This window comes from Natator depressus, chromosome 7, assembly GCF_965152275.1.
Source record: "Natator depressus isolate rNatDep1 chromosome 7, rNatDep2.hap1, whole genome shotgun sequence".
NCBI lineage: Eukaryota > Metazoa > Chordata > Testudines > Cheloniidae > Natator > Natator depressus.
The window spans coordinates 120,749,769-120,766,020 of NC_134240.1; the positions used below are offsets into that span (position 1 = coordinate 120,749,769).

General features: G+C 58.0%; 1 protein-coding gene across 1 annotated transcript; it reads right to left on the reverse strand.

Moving 5' to 3' along the window:
* Positions 1–5,765: 5,765 nt before the first annotated feature.
* On the reverse strand, positions 5,766–14,997 carry LOC141991740 (proton channel OTOP2-like). The gene is made up of 7 exons (XM_074960074.1): positions 14,904–14,997; positions 13,226–13,603; positions 12,622–12,758; positions 12,119–12,177; positions 11,876–12,003; positions 10,494–11,464; positions 5,766–7,012 (listed from the first exon to the last, which is right to left on the reverse strand). Exons 2-7 carry the CDS (start codon positions 13,599–13,601, stop codon positions 6,839–6,841), a joined length of 1,845 nt encoding a protein of 614 aa, XP_074816175.1. The 5' UTR covers positions 13,602–13,603; positions 14,904–14,997; the 3' UTR covers positions 5,766–6,838.
* Positions 14,998–16,252: the final 1,255 nt, after the last annotated feature.

The window sequence follows — 16,252 nt, forward strand, 5'->3', positions numbered from 1 at the left end:
CCCGGGGAAGCCTGATTCCGTCGGGCGGCCGGGGCGGATCGTTACATTTTGGCTGCTCGGGTTTCCTCCCGCCAATGGAAGTGGGCGCCTGACCCAGCCCAGTGGCATGGTCCTCCGGGTGGGCATGAAAGGGGCCGGGGCCGCGTTTCCCGCCAGGTCTCAGCTCCGTCCGGGGGCCTCACGCGACGGTGCCATTCCTGTGCCTATGGCGTCAAATCCAAACGGACCCACGTCAGCCTCACAACTCTCCCCACCGCCGGGCTCCAGGGCCCCACCAGTGAACAGCAAGGGTCATTCGGAACAGCCCGCCCGCGCCTGACACCCCCACGCACGGGAAAAGCTCCCAGGCCAAATCCGGAGCGGAGCTCGCCGATCCAGTCACTTACACTGGCCTCCAGTGGGGTCACTCCGGATTTCCACCAGCGCAGGAGGGAATCGGAATCAGCGCTGGCCCCTCATCGGTCAGTCAGTTAGCTCCCCGGGGGGGCATTCAGACCCAGGGGCAAGTAGGCCTGGCCCAGCAGGAGGAACAGCTCTGCCAAGCTCACCCTGCTCTGTGGCCAGAGAGTCCCCAGACTTTTAGCCCATGTGGGCCCATGTCGATCAGCCGCCCGGCCTGCTCTGCGTAACACCAGACACCAGCACTCACCCGCTAATTCCTGTATCAAGCCCCTGTCTAGGGGCGAGCCAGAGCCCATGTACTAGGCTCTTTTCCACCTGGAACAACACTGGCAGTCCGGTAATCGAGGGACAGTTAGACCAGAAGGGGCGATAGGCCAGATTTGGCCCTCGGTGCACATTGGAAACACCTCTGTTTACATCAGGGGAGTTACTCCAGATTTACACCGGCACAGAGGAGATCAGAATCTGGCCCTAGCCCCATGCACTACACCGGAGTTAATCCAGATTTACACTTGACCTTGTGAGATCAGCTTCTGGCCCCAACCTGGCTGATTTAAAGGGAATCCCTCTGGGTTTACACCGGGATCAGGGAGATCACAGCCCAGCAACAATCCCGTTGGTTTTCCGGGAGCTACTCTAGGTTCGCCCCTGCGCCGGGGGGAGATCGGGCTCCGCCTGTCTCCTGGTTTACAAGCAACCCGGCACACTTTCCGTGCCCGGGGCTCCTGGCCCCGCTCCCCGGAGGCAGGGGAGCGAGGCGGGGCCAGCTGGAAGCCGGCTCAGGGCAGGGGGGCTGGCCCCGGCCCCGCTGCGCGCCGAGCGGCCTGGCCTGATGAATGAGTGATGCGGTCCCTGCCCGGGGGGCACCGGGCGTGGGGGAAGGGACGGAGCCGGGGAAACACGCGTGGGCCGGGGCAGGACGCTCCCCCCGCACCCTCCAGGTGCGCAACTTTCCTCCACCCGGCGCCCCGCTGTGCCCGCCGTGGATCGGGGGGGGGTGCTCTGCACCTTGGACAGACCCAGCCCCCGCGATCCCGGGGGGGGGCTTGGACCCCACGCTCCCCCCCACCCAGGTGTCTGCAGGTGAGCCCCGGCTGGGTCCCTCCCCGCTCCCCTTGCGCCAGAGGGGGCAGCAGCTGCTGGGGCCCTGGTAAAGGGTCTGATGGGGGGGTCTGACCGGGGGGGGGCTGTTCGCCCCAGCCTGCCCTGCCCCGCCCCCCCTCACCTGTCTCCGTGTTGCTTTGCAGCCTGCCAGCCACCTCACCGGGCAGAGCCACCCGGCTGAGGCTGCACCGCCCCCTCCCACTCAGCCCCACCGATGGGCCGGCCCAGCCGGGACCCAGGGCCCCCATAGGCCAGCCTGGCAGTCAGTCCGTGCCAGCTCCTGCCTGGTGTCTCTGCACGGCGGCCGGCCGGCCAGGTGAGCTGGGTCCCTGCTGCTCCGGGCCCGGTGCCCCTCCCTGGTGCCGGGCAGCGCAGCGAGGGCGGCTCTGCCCAGGGGCCCGCTGACGCCCACCTGGCAGGGACACTCACACTCCACCGCTCACCCTGGGCTGGGGTGCCCCCGTGGCACAGAGCTGCCCCGATCGCCCCCCCCAGCCACCCGTCGGGAAGCCCCGTCCCGCTCCTCCCTCTGCTGTCCCCAGGATGGTAGAATTTGGCTGTATTTTGTGGCAGGGCGCCTGGCACACTTTGGCGAGCTCGGCCGTATAAATCAGATCTGGCAGTTCTTAATAATAAGGCCGGGCGCTCCTACAAGATCAACCCACTTTCCAGAGGGCACGTGGGGTTGTGAGCCCCGTTGGATAAGTGGGGACACTGAGGCAGCATGGCACGGCCCTGAAACACGTGTGGCACTTTAAGCCCATCCCGCTGACTTTGCTTGTGTGTTCAAAGGGGCCCATGTGCCCAAGTGCCTTGCTGAACTGGTCAGGTGACTCGCCCAAAATCACCCAGCACCTCAGTGGCAGAGTTGGGGACACAACCCATGGGTCCTGGTTCCCAGTTCCCCCTCTTCCAACCACTGGACGCCACTCCCCTTCCAGAGCTGGGGAAAAGAACACAGGAGTCCTGACTCCTAGCTTGCCCTGGCTCTAATCCACCAGCCCCCACTCCAGAGCCCAGGAGTCCTGGCTCCCACTCCTATTGTTCCTAATTATTATGACTGGGCTAAATCCTGAGGTCCTAGTGGAAGGAGCTCAGAACTGGACCAAGGACTCTGTCCCAGCGAGTCCCCCGCCTGCCTGCCCGAGGCCATGGTCCAGTGCAGTCGAGAGGAGACTGTTTGAACTCAGTGGTTTGGTTCTACCCCCTCTCTCAAAGAAACAGCGTAAGGGAGAAAGCTGGTGCTGGGTCCCTCCCATGCAGAGAACTGGTTGTATTCCACCCCTGCCCCCAAGGTGCCAAGGGCACCCCCCAGTGTCCTGAGCCCCCTCACCTCCCAGCCCAAGGCCTCGACACTCCTCTTGCCCGGGGAAGCGGTGTCCGCCCATCGGTTGCTGCGGTTCCCTCGCTACTGGGATGGCTGTGACTGTCACCAGGAGGCGAATTTGATACCAGGCCGGTTTCAGGTGATACGCACCTGCCAGGTATTGGATACCCTGGGGAGAGGAGCTGCTGGGTGGGGGATGAAGGGTGAAAGGTCTGCCTGGAGCAAAGCCATCTGCAACCTCCCCCCCCCCACCCCCATGGAGAGGCGCCTGGCTCGTCACGTAGCCCCACTGATTCAGGAGTAGCAGAGCACTCCCTATCCAGGCTGGCAGAATCGGCTCCTTTTGCACCAAACTCTGCCAAGGAGCAAAGGAGTCAGGTGGAAACTTAATTCACATACAAGCAAAGTGAATGCCCTTCAAGATGCGGGGCTGAGCCGGAGTCATGGCTGTCTGTTGTTATAGCCTCAAGGACATTGTCACAGGGCTTGCCGCACTCAGGTCAGTGAGTTTGGGACTCTGTCTCTGACTGGTGCTTTTCAGAAAAGCATAAAAGTAATGCACCTGTCTAAATAATATCATCCCATGGGGCAATTTCTTCCTGATCACAGCTGGTGTGTACCATGAAGCATGAGGACTGAGAACCCACTTTACTAATCTAAGTGTTTCTCACAAGTTTTTTCCTCCCCCTTATTTATAGTGATCCACTGAAAACGTGAACCTAAAATTTTATTTTCTATCAAAAATGTGTCCTATCTATATGGCCCCAGTCACCACAGTGACTGAGCACCTCATAGTCATGAATGGATTTTACCTTCACAACTCCCCTGGGAGGTAGGGAAGTAGCATTACCCCCTTTGTACAGAGGGGGAAACTGAGGCACCAAGAAGTTATGAGGCCCACCTAAAGTAATACATCAGGTCAGAAGCAGGAATTATATCCAGATCTCCAGGCCTGTGCTTTAACCATAAGACTATCTTTCCTTCCATCAAATACACATCAATAATATCAAATCATAATTTCTCTAGAACAGTGGCTCTCACCTTTTCCAGTCTACTGTACCCCTTTCAGGAGTCTGATTTGTCTTGCCTACCCCCAAGTTTCACCTCACTTAAAAATGACTTGCTTTCAAAATCAGACATAAAAATACAAAAGTGTCCCAGCGCACGATTACTGACAAATGGCTGACTTTCTCATTGTTACCATATAATTATAAAATAAATGAATTGGAATATAAATACTGTACTTACATTTCAGTGTAGAGTATATAGAGCAGTGTTAGGATATAGATATTCAGGCCTGTCTGCAAAAGCCTGTACTTTAAGAATTTAGGGGTATTCTTATCACTTGGCTAGTTCTAGAGGTATAAAAGAAAGAATCAAAATCACTGTCTGCTGGTGTAAGGGCCTTCTCTTACTGTGACTGTTTGAGGCCCTGTTCTTAGGCTAAGGCCTTTGGCTAAGCAGCAGAGGCAGCCATAAGCCAGGAAGCGAACAGTCACATCCTCACATTCCAAACTAGTCACATTGAAAGAAGGTGCTATTGGGCTGTTAGGAATACAATCCTGTCCTGAATACAATCCTGTCCTGATAATTCCTATCACCTCCAGAGAAAGGGAAGTGCCTAGAAAATGTAAAAGGAAACTTAGTTTGATAGCATCCTGTCTGGCAAGAACTCACTTATCAATAGCTGGGATGTGAAATCCTCACTTCTGTATTGTTTTGTCATTAGAGTTCCAACTTTGCTATTGTTTGTCTGTATAATCTCTGTCTGGTTCTGTGATTGTTTCTGTCTGCTGTATAATTAATTTTGCTGGGTGTAATCTAATTAAGGTGGTGGGATATAATTGGTTAGCTAATCATGTTACAATATGTTAGGATTGGTTAGTTAAATTTCAGTAGAATGATTGGTTAAGGTATAGCTAAGAATATTACTATATAAATTAGGGGCAAACAGGAAGTAAGTTGGGATTCGAAAATAAGGAAAAAGGAACTTGTATTTAAGCTTGCTGGAAGTTCACCCCAATAAACATCGAATTGTTTGCACCTTCGGACTTCGGGTATTGTTGCTCTCTGTTCATGCGAGAAGGACCAGGGAAGTGGGAGAGTGAAGGAATAAGCTCTCTAACAAGCAGTATAGACAAGTCATTGTCTGGATGAAATTTTAGTTTGTGCTGACTTTGCTGGTGCTTTTTCTGAAGCCTGTTGTAAAACTAGGTAAACGCCATGATGAATTGATCTCTGCGTACCTTGGCTGAGAGCCACTGCTCTAACACATATGCGAGTGACAACCCTAAAATCCTTCATGATCATGGACTTCTTACAGTACAATAGAGACGGGGCAGCAATTTCCTTCCAAGAGCCCAGGCATCCCTGGGCTAGTTCCCTGACACAGTACAGTGAGAAAGGCTTGAATGGAACCAGTTTGATGTTAAGGCCATGTTGCTGTCTCTGAACCGAGCAGCCTTGCATCTCGTAATTCCGCTTTCGATGCCAATGGAACGGAAGGGGGCAAGGCAGGACGCAGGGGCCAACCTTTGCGATATTTGTCCCTTTGCTGCTTCCACCGGTTTGCAAAGTTCCCAGAATTACAAGGACGCGTTTTCCTCACAATGTCGGGGCGTTGCCCTTTCCCCCCTTCTTACCTAGAAAATGGTCAGCAACCCTACAATAACAAAGCCGTCTTGCCAGCGTGGCTCTCACAAGCAGCATGGTGCCAGGGACAACGTTCCTCAGGGCTATTATAAAACAGCAAGGCAAACAAAACCGGTATTTCCAAAAGTATGAAAATGAGGCCTGGTCAAAGGGCCTGTTCCTGAGCCATCAGCTATCGAGACGGCCTGAACGTGCTTCCATTTGTTGTATTTCTGTAACAGTCACAAGTGGGTGGTTCTTTTAAAATAGACTTTAATATCATAATCAGTGGAGTTTGCTATTAAGAAAAGACAGATTTCCCCCCAGGGCTCTGGTGCCTTGGTCTAACACTTGCACTATAACAAAGTCATTCAAATAAAATCATAACATTTCCCTTAAGACCCCTCCCCGGGGATACTTTTCTGTATTTTCCTCTGAATGATGCTCACTACAAATATTGATTTAAAACGAAGTAGGGGCACCAGTCTAAATCATTAACCTCTGGGGAGTTAGATCAGGGATTAATCTGGCCTGTTCTTCATCTCCTAAAGCCTGTTGCTTGGAGCTGCCAGTAGAGAAGTGGCTGCTGTGTTCCACCCCAGAGGCAGCTGCATTTCCCGTGTGAGATTAATCAGGCCAGCTCCTTCAGGTTTCCGTCTAGTGCAACTCCTAACACGCAGGATGAAAAGAGCTGGAGAGACATAAAGTCGCTATTCTGCACCCCTTAAAAGAATCCAAAAGACTGTGTGGAACCAGGGTACAAACACAGCCTAGCACCGGGGTCTCTCATGCCATCGAAGAGCTGAGTCTTAGCTGCAGTCAATATAAAGGGGTGATTTATTGAGGCTGATGCTACTCCCCTCTCCGCCACAAGTCACATGATGTGACTCGGTTTCCCTGTCTGTTTAAGGAGGGTGATAACGTAAGGCCACCCTGCACTGGAGGTGTGAGGCTAAATTCCTGGCAGATTTTAGGGTGTGTTGAAATCTGCAGGTGGAAAGTTCTCTAGATGAGCAGTGTAATAAATCACTGTTGATATTGTGAAGCGAGTGTGTGGGAGGGATTGGTACACACTACAGTGTGTATATGAGAGAGCGTCTGGGGTACGTGTACCTGGGAATGTGATGGGTGCAGACGCAGGACTATGCAGGCGGGCCAGAGTAAGGGCGCACATATCAGACGGTGTGTTTGTGTGGACGAGTCAGAGGGGGTGTGTTGTGTGTGTGTGTGAAGCAGAGGGTGTCTGTGTGTGTGTGTGTGTGTATAGGTGCCACACCAACTCTCTGTGCAGCAGTCATCCCCGCCTGTCCCTCTCCCCGCCGCCTGTCCTGGGCAGCCTCTGCCCAACAGAGCGGGGTCCGCCCCCGGCGGCGGTCAGCAGGTTTTGCAGTACACCTCGAAGAGGCTGGCCACCGAATGCATGCGGTAGAAGATGCCCAGTGGCAGGGAGATCTTGACGATGATGACCCAGAGGGTGAAGCCATAGAAGGCCTGCTCGATCTGGCTCACCAGGTGCGGCCGCGTCCCGTAGGCATAGAGGATCCACACCTAGCAAAGCAAAGGGGTCAGGCGTCAGCCGCAAAGGGGCATGGGCTGTGCCGGACCCTCTGTCCATCACTGCCACCTACTGGATGGACTCAGATGTGCGGGGACTGACGCCTAGTGAACCCATTCGCTCCCGGTCTGCCCCTCGCCCCGTTGAACCTGTCATCAAGGCAGGGCCAGGCCTCGTGCATTCCTCCTGGGTGTGTCCATCCATTGGGAATGGGGCTGAGAACCGCCGACTCATTGCACATCAGCAGCCACCGAGCACCAGCCCAGCAGTAACGGGCACTCCATTCCGCCCAGCAATGAAAGGCCCCCGGCTGGGGCATTGACTCTCCCACCCTGAGCGCTGCATGAATGTCACCCCCCGCCGGCTGGACCAGCGCAGAGTGGATGGTGCTTAGTGCGTATCCCCACACCATGCACTGACAGCAATGTGGGGACAGGGCTTGACTGGGGCCTGCCAGAATCCATGGGGTGTGTGTGTGTGTGGGGGGGGTCCCAGCTTCATAGTGAGGGTGCTGGTGAGGGGGGCCCATGTGTGGGGAGCCTGCCAGGAACAATCCTGCATGGGGTCAGAGGACGGACTAGACCAGCATTGACAGAGCTATGCCATAGGCTGCGTTACATGACGGGGGGGCCCCCGGGCTCTGCCCAGTGATTATAATGACAGATTTGGGTTGGAGCAGTGCCCATGGGTCTGGCTGGGCACACAGGCAGGCCCCGTGGCTTTCCATACGGGGATCTCTCCGCAGCACCGTTTGCTGACAACCCGTCTCATTCGCCCTTCCTGTGCACAGCCCAGGAGTCGGATGGGTGGTGAGCGCGCTCAGGGCCCCAGCGTGTGGGAGGAGGGGTGGGGTGCTGGGTGCGCCTGCGGGGGTGAAGGGCAGTGCCAGGGCCAGGATGGGTACCATCAGGCACTGCTGACTGTACGGGAGGGGGCAGGCACAGCTGCCATCGCCCTGGACAGAGCGATCTCTGATCTGCATGGGCTGAGTCCGGACATCCTTAGAGTGAGAGCTGCCCGGAGCTCCGTCTATTCAGCTGAACACAGAGCAGGGGAAGGGGTGACTGATCACAGCCTCTAAGCACCGACATGGGGAATACAGATTTGGTACCGGGCTCTTCACCCTAGCAGACAAAGGTCTCACACCATCCCCTAAACCCTCCCCCACACAGAGGCTTGTTCGCTGGATACACTGTGGGGGGAAGGTCCTGTGAATATCTGTTCTCTGCACAGGCCTAGGGGCCCTTACAAGACACGGGCAGTGCAGGGAGAGGAAAGCTGATCTTCCAGCCCCACCGGCAACCCAAACACAACGACCTTGCCTGAGAGAAACTGACTAGGAGACCTGCAGCACCTCAAACCCCGAAATGGTGGGAAGCAGTTTTGGAGGTTAAAGTCCATTCACTTTCAATGTCCCAGGGCCAGATCCTCAGCTGGTGCAAATCAGCTCAGTGCCATAGGCGTCCATGGGTTTACACCAGCTGAGGATCTGGACCCCAGATCCCTTTCCGCAGCACTCTTTCCTAGGCAGTCATTTCCCATTTTGTATGTGTGCAACTGATTGTTCCTTCCTACGTGGAGTACTTTGCATTTGTCCTGATTGAATTTCATCCTAATTACTTCAGACCATTTCTCCAGTTTGTCCAGATCATTTTGAATTTTAATCCTCTCCTCCAAAGCACTTGCAACCGCTCTCAGCTTGGTATTGGCTGCAAACTTTATAAGTGCACTCTCTATGCCAGTATCTAAATCATTGATGAAGATATTGAACAGAACCGGACCCAGAACTGATCCCTGCGGGACCCCACTCGTTATGCCCTTCCAGTATGACTGTGAACCACTGATAACTACTCTCTGGGAACGGTTTTCCAAACAGTTCTGCACCCACCTTATAGCAGCTCCATCTAGGGTGCATTTCCCTATTTTGTTTATGAGGTCACGGGAGACAGTATCAGAAACTTTACTAAAGTCAAGATAAACCACGTCTACCGCTTCCCCTGTCGGAGTTAAAGGGGCCTCTGATGGGTGAGGAGAGTGTCTGTGTTAAAGCTGTCTCTAGATGGGAAGTCAAACCTTTCTGGAGGCTCCTTTGTGTCAAAGGAGGGCTGGTGGCCTGGGGGCCACGTGGGCCCAGGAGAACAGCTTGTACTGCGACAGCACAGCCAGGCAAACAGGTCAATTATTAAGATTCCCCCCCCCCCACCAATTCTTTTGGATTTTTTTGATGAAAACCTGAACCCGAAACTTTTTGCTCAAACTCCAGAAAATTTTGACCAAAATGAAAAGTTCGGTGCTGGACAAAAAACTCTTTTTTTTGTCCCTTACCCCGCATCCTCCAAAGTTAGACAAACAAATCCCAGCTGCCTCTAGTGAAAATCCCCGGGGCTGACTTTAGGGACGGAGTGCGAAGCTGCGGACCCCAGGAGAGACAGGTGGGGGTCTGCGGGCAGGGTGAGCATTACGCGGGCCGTTTGGCTCAGATCTATTCGTGGGTCTGGGCCCCCATGACAAGAGTGGGGCAACATTTTTAAACTGAAACTTTTTCAGCAAAAAACCCACAGATTTGGGTCGATCGAAAGCTTTTGCAAACAAGTGTCGATTTAGGCAAAGTGTTTCAGTTGGGAAAAAACCTTGAAAAGAATCCAAATGTTCCACTCTGACATTTTCGAAAAGAAACACCTCAACGTTTCGATGCCAAAGGCCTTTTTGTGGTGCCGTTCCCTGCGATTTGGCGAAACCAACTGGAAAACCCCTTTGAAAACGCTCAAAATTGAAAAGAAGGTTTTTGGTTTCGGGTCAAACAAGAAACGGGTTTCGACTTTTCGATTCACTGGAAAGTCTGAAAAAGGTCAGTTTTGGTCAACCTAAAACGATTTTTCCCCCCTTGATTTTTCAGGATCGTCAGAGAACCAAAAACCATATTTGCCCACCTCTATCTGTGATCTCCCTGTCCAGCAAAGCCGGCCCCGGGTACATTCTGCACAGAAACAACTCACCCAGACAATAACTAGACTAGGTGTCCCTGATTTCTGACCTGTATGACCGTGACACCCCCGACCCTGTGGCCAAGGGCAGCATTCCTCTCTTTGGGGACCGCCACGGAACAAATTGGTGGTTCTCAGTGTAGTTTCTAGTGGACAAATATTCACACCACCGACAACCCTTCTGTCTCCTACTGTCCCCTTGCTGGCAGCCTCAAAAGGGCTGAATGGGGTTGTGAGACTGAGTCCCCATCTCGTCCCTGGCCAGGGTCCCCCCAGTAGGGCTGTACGGACAAAGCTTGCTCTGGAGCTGACTGCACAGCACCTACTCAGAGGATAGACAGAGGACCTGAGCTCAGATCCTCAGCTGGTGATGGCTCGGTGGAGTGACGGTAATTGACACCAGCCGGGGGTCTGGCTGTCAGCCTCCAGAGCTCCCCGTGGGAAGCTAGAGCCCCAGGGCTGGACAATCAGGCGCCATGAGCCAGCTCACCGAGATATTGTAGAAGATGAGGAGGATGGAGATGTTCTGCAGGATCTTCCTCCGGATGCTGACGCGTTCCGGCTCCCCTCTGGGCCAAGACCGCTGGCCCCTGGAGGGGATTTTGGCAAGGGAGTCATTACTGCTGCTGCAGGCCAGCCAGCACCCCGGCACCTGCTCCTCCAGCTGGGCCACCATCCTGGCTGGTGTGCGGCGGCTGGCCGGGCAGATGGCACAGTTACTCTCATGGCGGGCAGCCACGTCCTGCTGGACCGGCTCTTCGGCGTGGCCTCCGGAGATGGAGAAGACCCATTCGTTGCCTGGGGGGCTGTCGGGGGCATCTGGCCGGTGGGCGGGCCTGGAGTAAAGGGCTTCGGTGATGAAGAGGTTCTGGCCCAGCACTTGGATGGTCTTGCAGAGGGAGAAGCAGAGGTCTAGGAGGTGGAGGCTCCCGTTGATGTGCAGGAAGAAGATGGCCACCAGGGAGAAGACGGAGACCATCAGGGGCCCGCAGGAGCTGCCCAGCAAGAGGGTGACGTCCAGGCTCCGCACCACACTCTTGGAGCAGTCGGTGGAGGCCGGGTCTCTCTGGAGCCGGTAGGCAGCGATGCCGACCAGTGAGGCCAGGAACATGGCAGAGAGCAGCACTGAGTTGAAGATGTAGTAGGTCCGCAGGGCCTCAGGGACCGTCTCAGGGGCCTTGGCCAGCACTCCGAAGGAGATCATCACCCCGAAGGTGGCCGAGATGGCCAGCGCGCCCAGCACCAGCCCCACGAAGGCCCCGCTGAGGTGGAAGCGGCCCCGGGGGCATGGGTGGGGCTGCCGGCGACAGGCCGCCTGCCCCGTGTTCTTCCACACCACGTAGAGCATGGTGGAAGAGAAGAGGCTGAACTCGATGTTGAAGGGGTGCAGGTAGGCGGCGCCCTCGGAAAAAATATTGCACAGGCTGGTGGCACACGAGCAGCTGTTGGTGGGCGAATTCCCTGCAGCGGGTGAAGTGGGGGGGTCACTCAGCACCAGCCTGGGAGTGGGGCAGCATGGGAGGGAGACGGACTGGATGGGGGAAGGGCTGTGCATAGGGATTGGAGGGCAAGGCTGTCCGTGGGGGGCTCTTCCTAGGGGTGGGGGGACGGGGCAGTGCATGGGGGTGGAGGATAAGGCTGTCCGTGGGGGCTGCTGAAGGGTCTGGCTCCTTAGCGGCCCCCTAGCCCCATCTCATCACTGGTCCGGGTGGGTGTATAAACCCCGTCCCAGGGCCCCTTGGCTCGGCTGGCCCCAGTGAAGCTCCGTCTGCCCGGGACCATGTGGCATACACTGTGGTGGTCTATGTGGGGGAAAGGGGCGTTGACCCCCCCCCCGCCACGGGTCCAGCCCCCCGCCCTGGGGGCCCTCACCATGCCCGGGCCAGGGGCTCTCCGTCTCGTGGGCGTCGTAGATCTCCTGCAGCTGCTTCATGGACTCGTCCAGCACCACGCTCATCCACATGAGCACATTGGTGGCCAGCGTGTGCATCAGGCCAAACCTGGGATGGGAGAGAGGGCAGGGGGAGCTCACAGCCCGGCCTGGCCCCAAGGGGCTGCCCCCAAAACAACCAGCCCTCGCCCCCATCCTGGTGCACAAGCCGGGAGCCCGGATACCTGTTGAGATGCTGCTGTTCCTGGATGCAGACCTTGGCGTGGAAGGACAGCAGGGACACCTGTGCCGAGGGCGGGGAGCGAAGGCAGAAGACAGGGTCAAAGAGCAACGGGAAAGGACTAGCTGCTGCCCAGGAGTGGCTGAAAGCCCCTTCCACAAGGCATGCTGCACCTTTAACTGCAGTGGCCATCTTGGGAGGCGGGGCTCCCTCCTGGGGACCTGATGTTGGTTCTTTCTTGCTTCATGCTTTCCCTCCTTCTCCACCCAGCCTGTCCCACACAGCCCTGGGGACACCAAGGCTGGACGAGTACACAATACAGAGGAGCCCTCGTGTGCGAACAGCCTACACTAGGGTAACAGCCTACTACAGCTACCCACTAGTGGAGTCACTCCTTGAACTCATGTGGCCTGTGCTGTGGGGCTAGTGTCACCCGGGTGGGTCGCTCCTGGCAGTCCGACTCCTCCCTCCTGGCTGCTGGCACTCTGAGCGCGCGAGGCCCCTCACCTGGACGATGGTGAACACGGCTTGCACGACAGGGAAGGCGGTGATGAGGACGGAGGTGCAGTGCTGCAGCTCGTAGTAATACCCCAAGGACAGGCAGTCCAGCACCAGCGTGGCCAGGGCAAAGAGCGAGAGCCCGCCTGCCGGGGCAAGAGAACACCATCACCGCAGCCCGGCCAGCCACAGGGCAGCCATCCCGTGAGCCTCGTGGCAAGGGCCAGGCTGGGTGCTGCAGGGCCAGTGGACGGGAGAGGCTGGGGCCTCCGTAGCCGTGGGGCTGCAGTGGTTTTGCTTTCTTATGGCCAACTGCCAGGCAGATGCGACATGTGACAGCAGAGACGCCCCCACTGCGCTCTCTCCTGGAGCCTCGCGCCTGCTCTCTCTCATTGTGTTCTTGTTCCTGGTTCGAGCCCTGGGGCTGGGCTAGCAGGGGGCTGGGTCGGGATTGAGGGGCACCAGCGGAGCTGCTGTGGGGCAATGGGCCGATCCCCGTGATTGTTTTCGCCCCGGCAGCACACGCCCCCCAACCCGGAGGCAAGCCACTGAACCCCGGTGCTGGGCGGAGGCTGCCGCGGGGCCAGCGGGGTTCCCGGGGAGCAGACGGTACCTTTCAGCCAGCTGGCCCCGGCGTGGTGGTCCTGGTGCAGCTTCCGGCGCTTGTTCTGGGAGGAGTGCCAGCCGAACCACAGCATCCACGCGCAGGACGTGAGCATGAGCGTGGCCAGGAAGCCGTGGACGTTGTGGCTCTGGGGGCTGCGCTGGTGAATCTCGGCCAGCAGGATGGCGCTGCCCAGGAAGGTCAGCAGCACGAGGTAGAGCAGGGACAGCAGCGAGCCCGCCCGGGCATTGGCCAAGTCCTGCCAGCCTGCGCCCTCTGGGTCAGCGGGGGAGTCTGGGGCTCCCTGGCCCTGCCCCTCAGGGGGGTGAGGGGAGCCCAAAGGGGGGCACCGCTGCAGCACGTTGCTCATCGCCCCAGGGATCATGGCTGTGAGGGGAAGGGACAGGGAACCGTCAGGGAGGGGGCGGGATGGGGCCCAGGGCAGAGGTGGGACAGGGGAGGGGGGAGATACCCCACGGGTTACCCCCAGAAGGGAGACTTAAGGGGGGGTTACACTGCTCCCCTCACAAGCATTCACCTCCCCTTGCACCCCCACGTGTCCCCACACACCCATCAGCCCATCTCACTCTTACTCACCCCCTCCAGCTTTCATCCTCATCCTCACAGTGCTGACCCTTTCCCTGGGCATAAACGCCGGTGCACGGTGCTGGGTGGGGCAGGATCCGGCCCCCAGGAGCCAGCAGAAGGAGGGGATTGAAGTCACTCCTGGCCGCCCACTCCTGGCTCGCGGGGGGTCTCTGGGCGGCTGGGAATGGCCATTCCACAAGTGGCATTTGCTGGGCTGAGCCGAGCTGGGAGCAGCCGAGGGCCGAGGCTGCTCAGGTGCCCCCATGGAGAAGCCTCTGCCCTGGGCATGGAGAAGGAGGCCTCCAGCCCACCGCCCTTCCCCACCCAGCCACGGGGGGCATGTGAGCACTGCCCCGCCTGCTCTTTCCACGCTCGCCCCCAGCCCAGAGATGGACACACGGACACTCCCAGGTGTGACTCAGAGCAACAGCAAGATGGGGGGCTGCTGGAGGCAGATGCCGAGCTCTGGACTCTCCACACAGCCAGTGGGACTGTCTCCTAGACTCCCTTGGGCTGTGCCTGGGTCCAGGGGATCATGCCCAGCATCCATGGGGCTGTGCCTGGGTCCAGGAGCGATGCCCAGGTCCAGGGGGTCATACCCGGCATTCACAGGGCTGTGTCCAGGTCCAGGGGGCAGTGCCTGGGTCCAGGGGCCATGCCCAGGTCCAGGGGGTCATGCCCAGCATTCACAGGGCTGTGTCCAGGTCCAGGGGCTGTGTCCAGGTCCAGGGGCCATACCCACCCTAGTCTTTCTGCCTGGACAGGTGTGGGCGTGTGGGGTGCTGGTTTGGTGAAGGTTGGGAGTCAGCGGGCTAGGACCTTTAACTGGGGCTGGGCCAGACTCCGAGAGTGACAGCTGCAGGGCCCCATCCTGCTCCCGGGGGAGGAGGGGCTGGTCGCTCCGGATAGGCTTCCCCTCCCAGCTTCACTAGGCTCTCTGGTGCCACGACAGACAGACAGACAGACGCCTCCAACCTCTCCATCCACACAAACCTGCCTGGAATGGACCATGCCGGCGTCTCACCCGAGACGTCCAGCCCTGGGGAGAAATGGCCCTAGACACCCTTGAGACGGGTCCTTGCATCTGCCCCACACTTACACGGTGCCGCCGGTCACGCTGGAGACTCAGGAGCGTGTCTCATGCTACCCTCTGTCCTCGCTGGCTGTGTGGGGCACTCTGCCCAGGGGACGCCTTAATATTCCAGGGGGTGGGTCATTCCTCTGCCAGCCTGGCACCTCCCACTAGAGTGATCGGGGCAGGGGGGAGTTGCCACAGGCAGCCCCCTCCCCGCTGCACACAGAGGGGGGAGCTGCCCCTCCCTCGCCGCTCGCCCTTTCATGGCAGATTGGAGTTTAATAACCGGCGTGTTTCTGGAGTGATTGTAGGAGCAGCTCCCTGCTGCCAAAGGCCATCGAGGAGACCCAGTGCCGAAAATCCAAGGGCAGGGGGAAGGAGAAATCAGAAATCGCTTGATTTGGGGGTGGGGAGAAGCAGGGAAATGTTATTTAAATCTCTCTAGGTACAGGAAAAAAAAAGATCAGATTGTTTCTCTGATCACTAGGGAATTGCACCCAGCCCAGCGCCTCTCACCCCAGCGGGGCAAATCCAGGGGTGACTGCAAGGAGAGAACGTGGACTCTGCTGTTCTGAAACCACAGGGTCGCATCCTTTCAGCTAAAGGGGAATCCTCAGTACCTCTGAGCAGTACAGGGCGTAGGCCACACAGCGCCAGTTTGGATTTCATCCAGCAGAGGGTGGTGGTGCCTGCATGCGCCCACATAAACACAGCCACGTGTTGCAGGGGAGCGGCACACGCTGTGCTCTCTCTCCTGGAGACTTGACTGGGTCTTTTTTGTTTTCATGGCTTTCCTCCTGGTAGTGAGCAAAGAGCTGGGATGCCAAGGGCAGGACGGGCACGGAGGGGCCTGTCGGGGGTCAGACAACCTCTGAGATCGGCAATCGCAGCCTGCCCAGCCGTGGCGCGGTGCTAGGCACCTGCAAACACCGCTGCTGCTGCAGGGTGCCCCGAGGCGGCTGGCACTAGCCCCAAGGATGGCCAGTGGGGCACAGATTTGGCACTCCCCATTCAGCCTGTCAGTGGAGCTCCTAGGCAGCGCCAGCTGCACCTGGCAGCCCCCTGGGGCGGCCCCGGCCAGGGGAATGGCGGCCGCGCTGCCAGCCCTCTCCTGGGGGGGCCGGGGCAAATGCCCCCTTGGTGCCGAACTGCCCCAGCGCGGGGGAAGGGAGCCCGGGCGATGACACCAGATCCGCTGCACGGATCACGGCGGGCCCGACCCTGGCCCCGCTGAGGGCCGTGGGAGCAGGATTGGGCCCCCCCACCGGGACATGCGGCCCCCACCCGGCTGGGCACGGCCCGGGCGCCCGGAGCCTGGAGCGCGGGGAGCCGCCGGGCTCCGCCCCGCCGGCCCTCCCAGTGCCCGGCCCCTT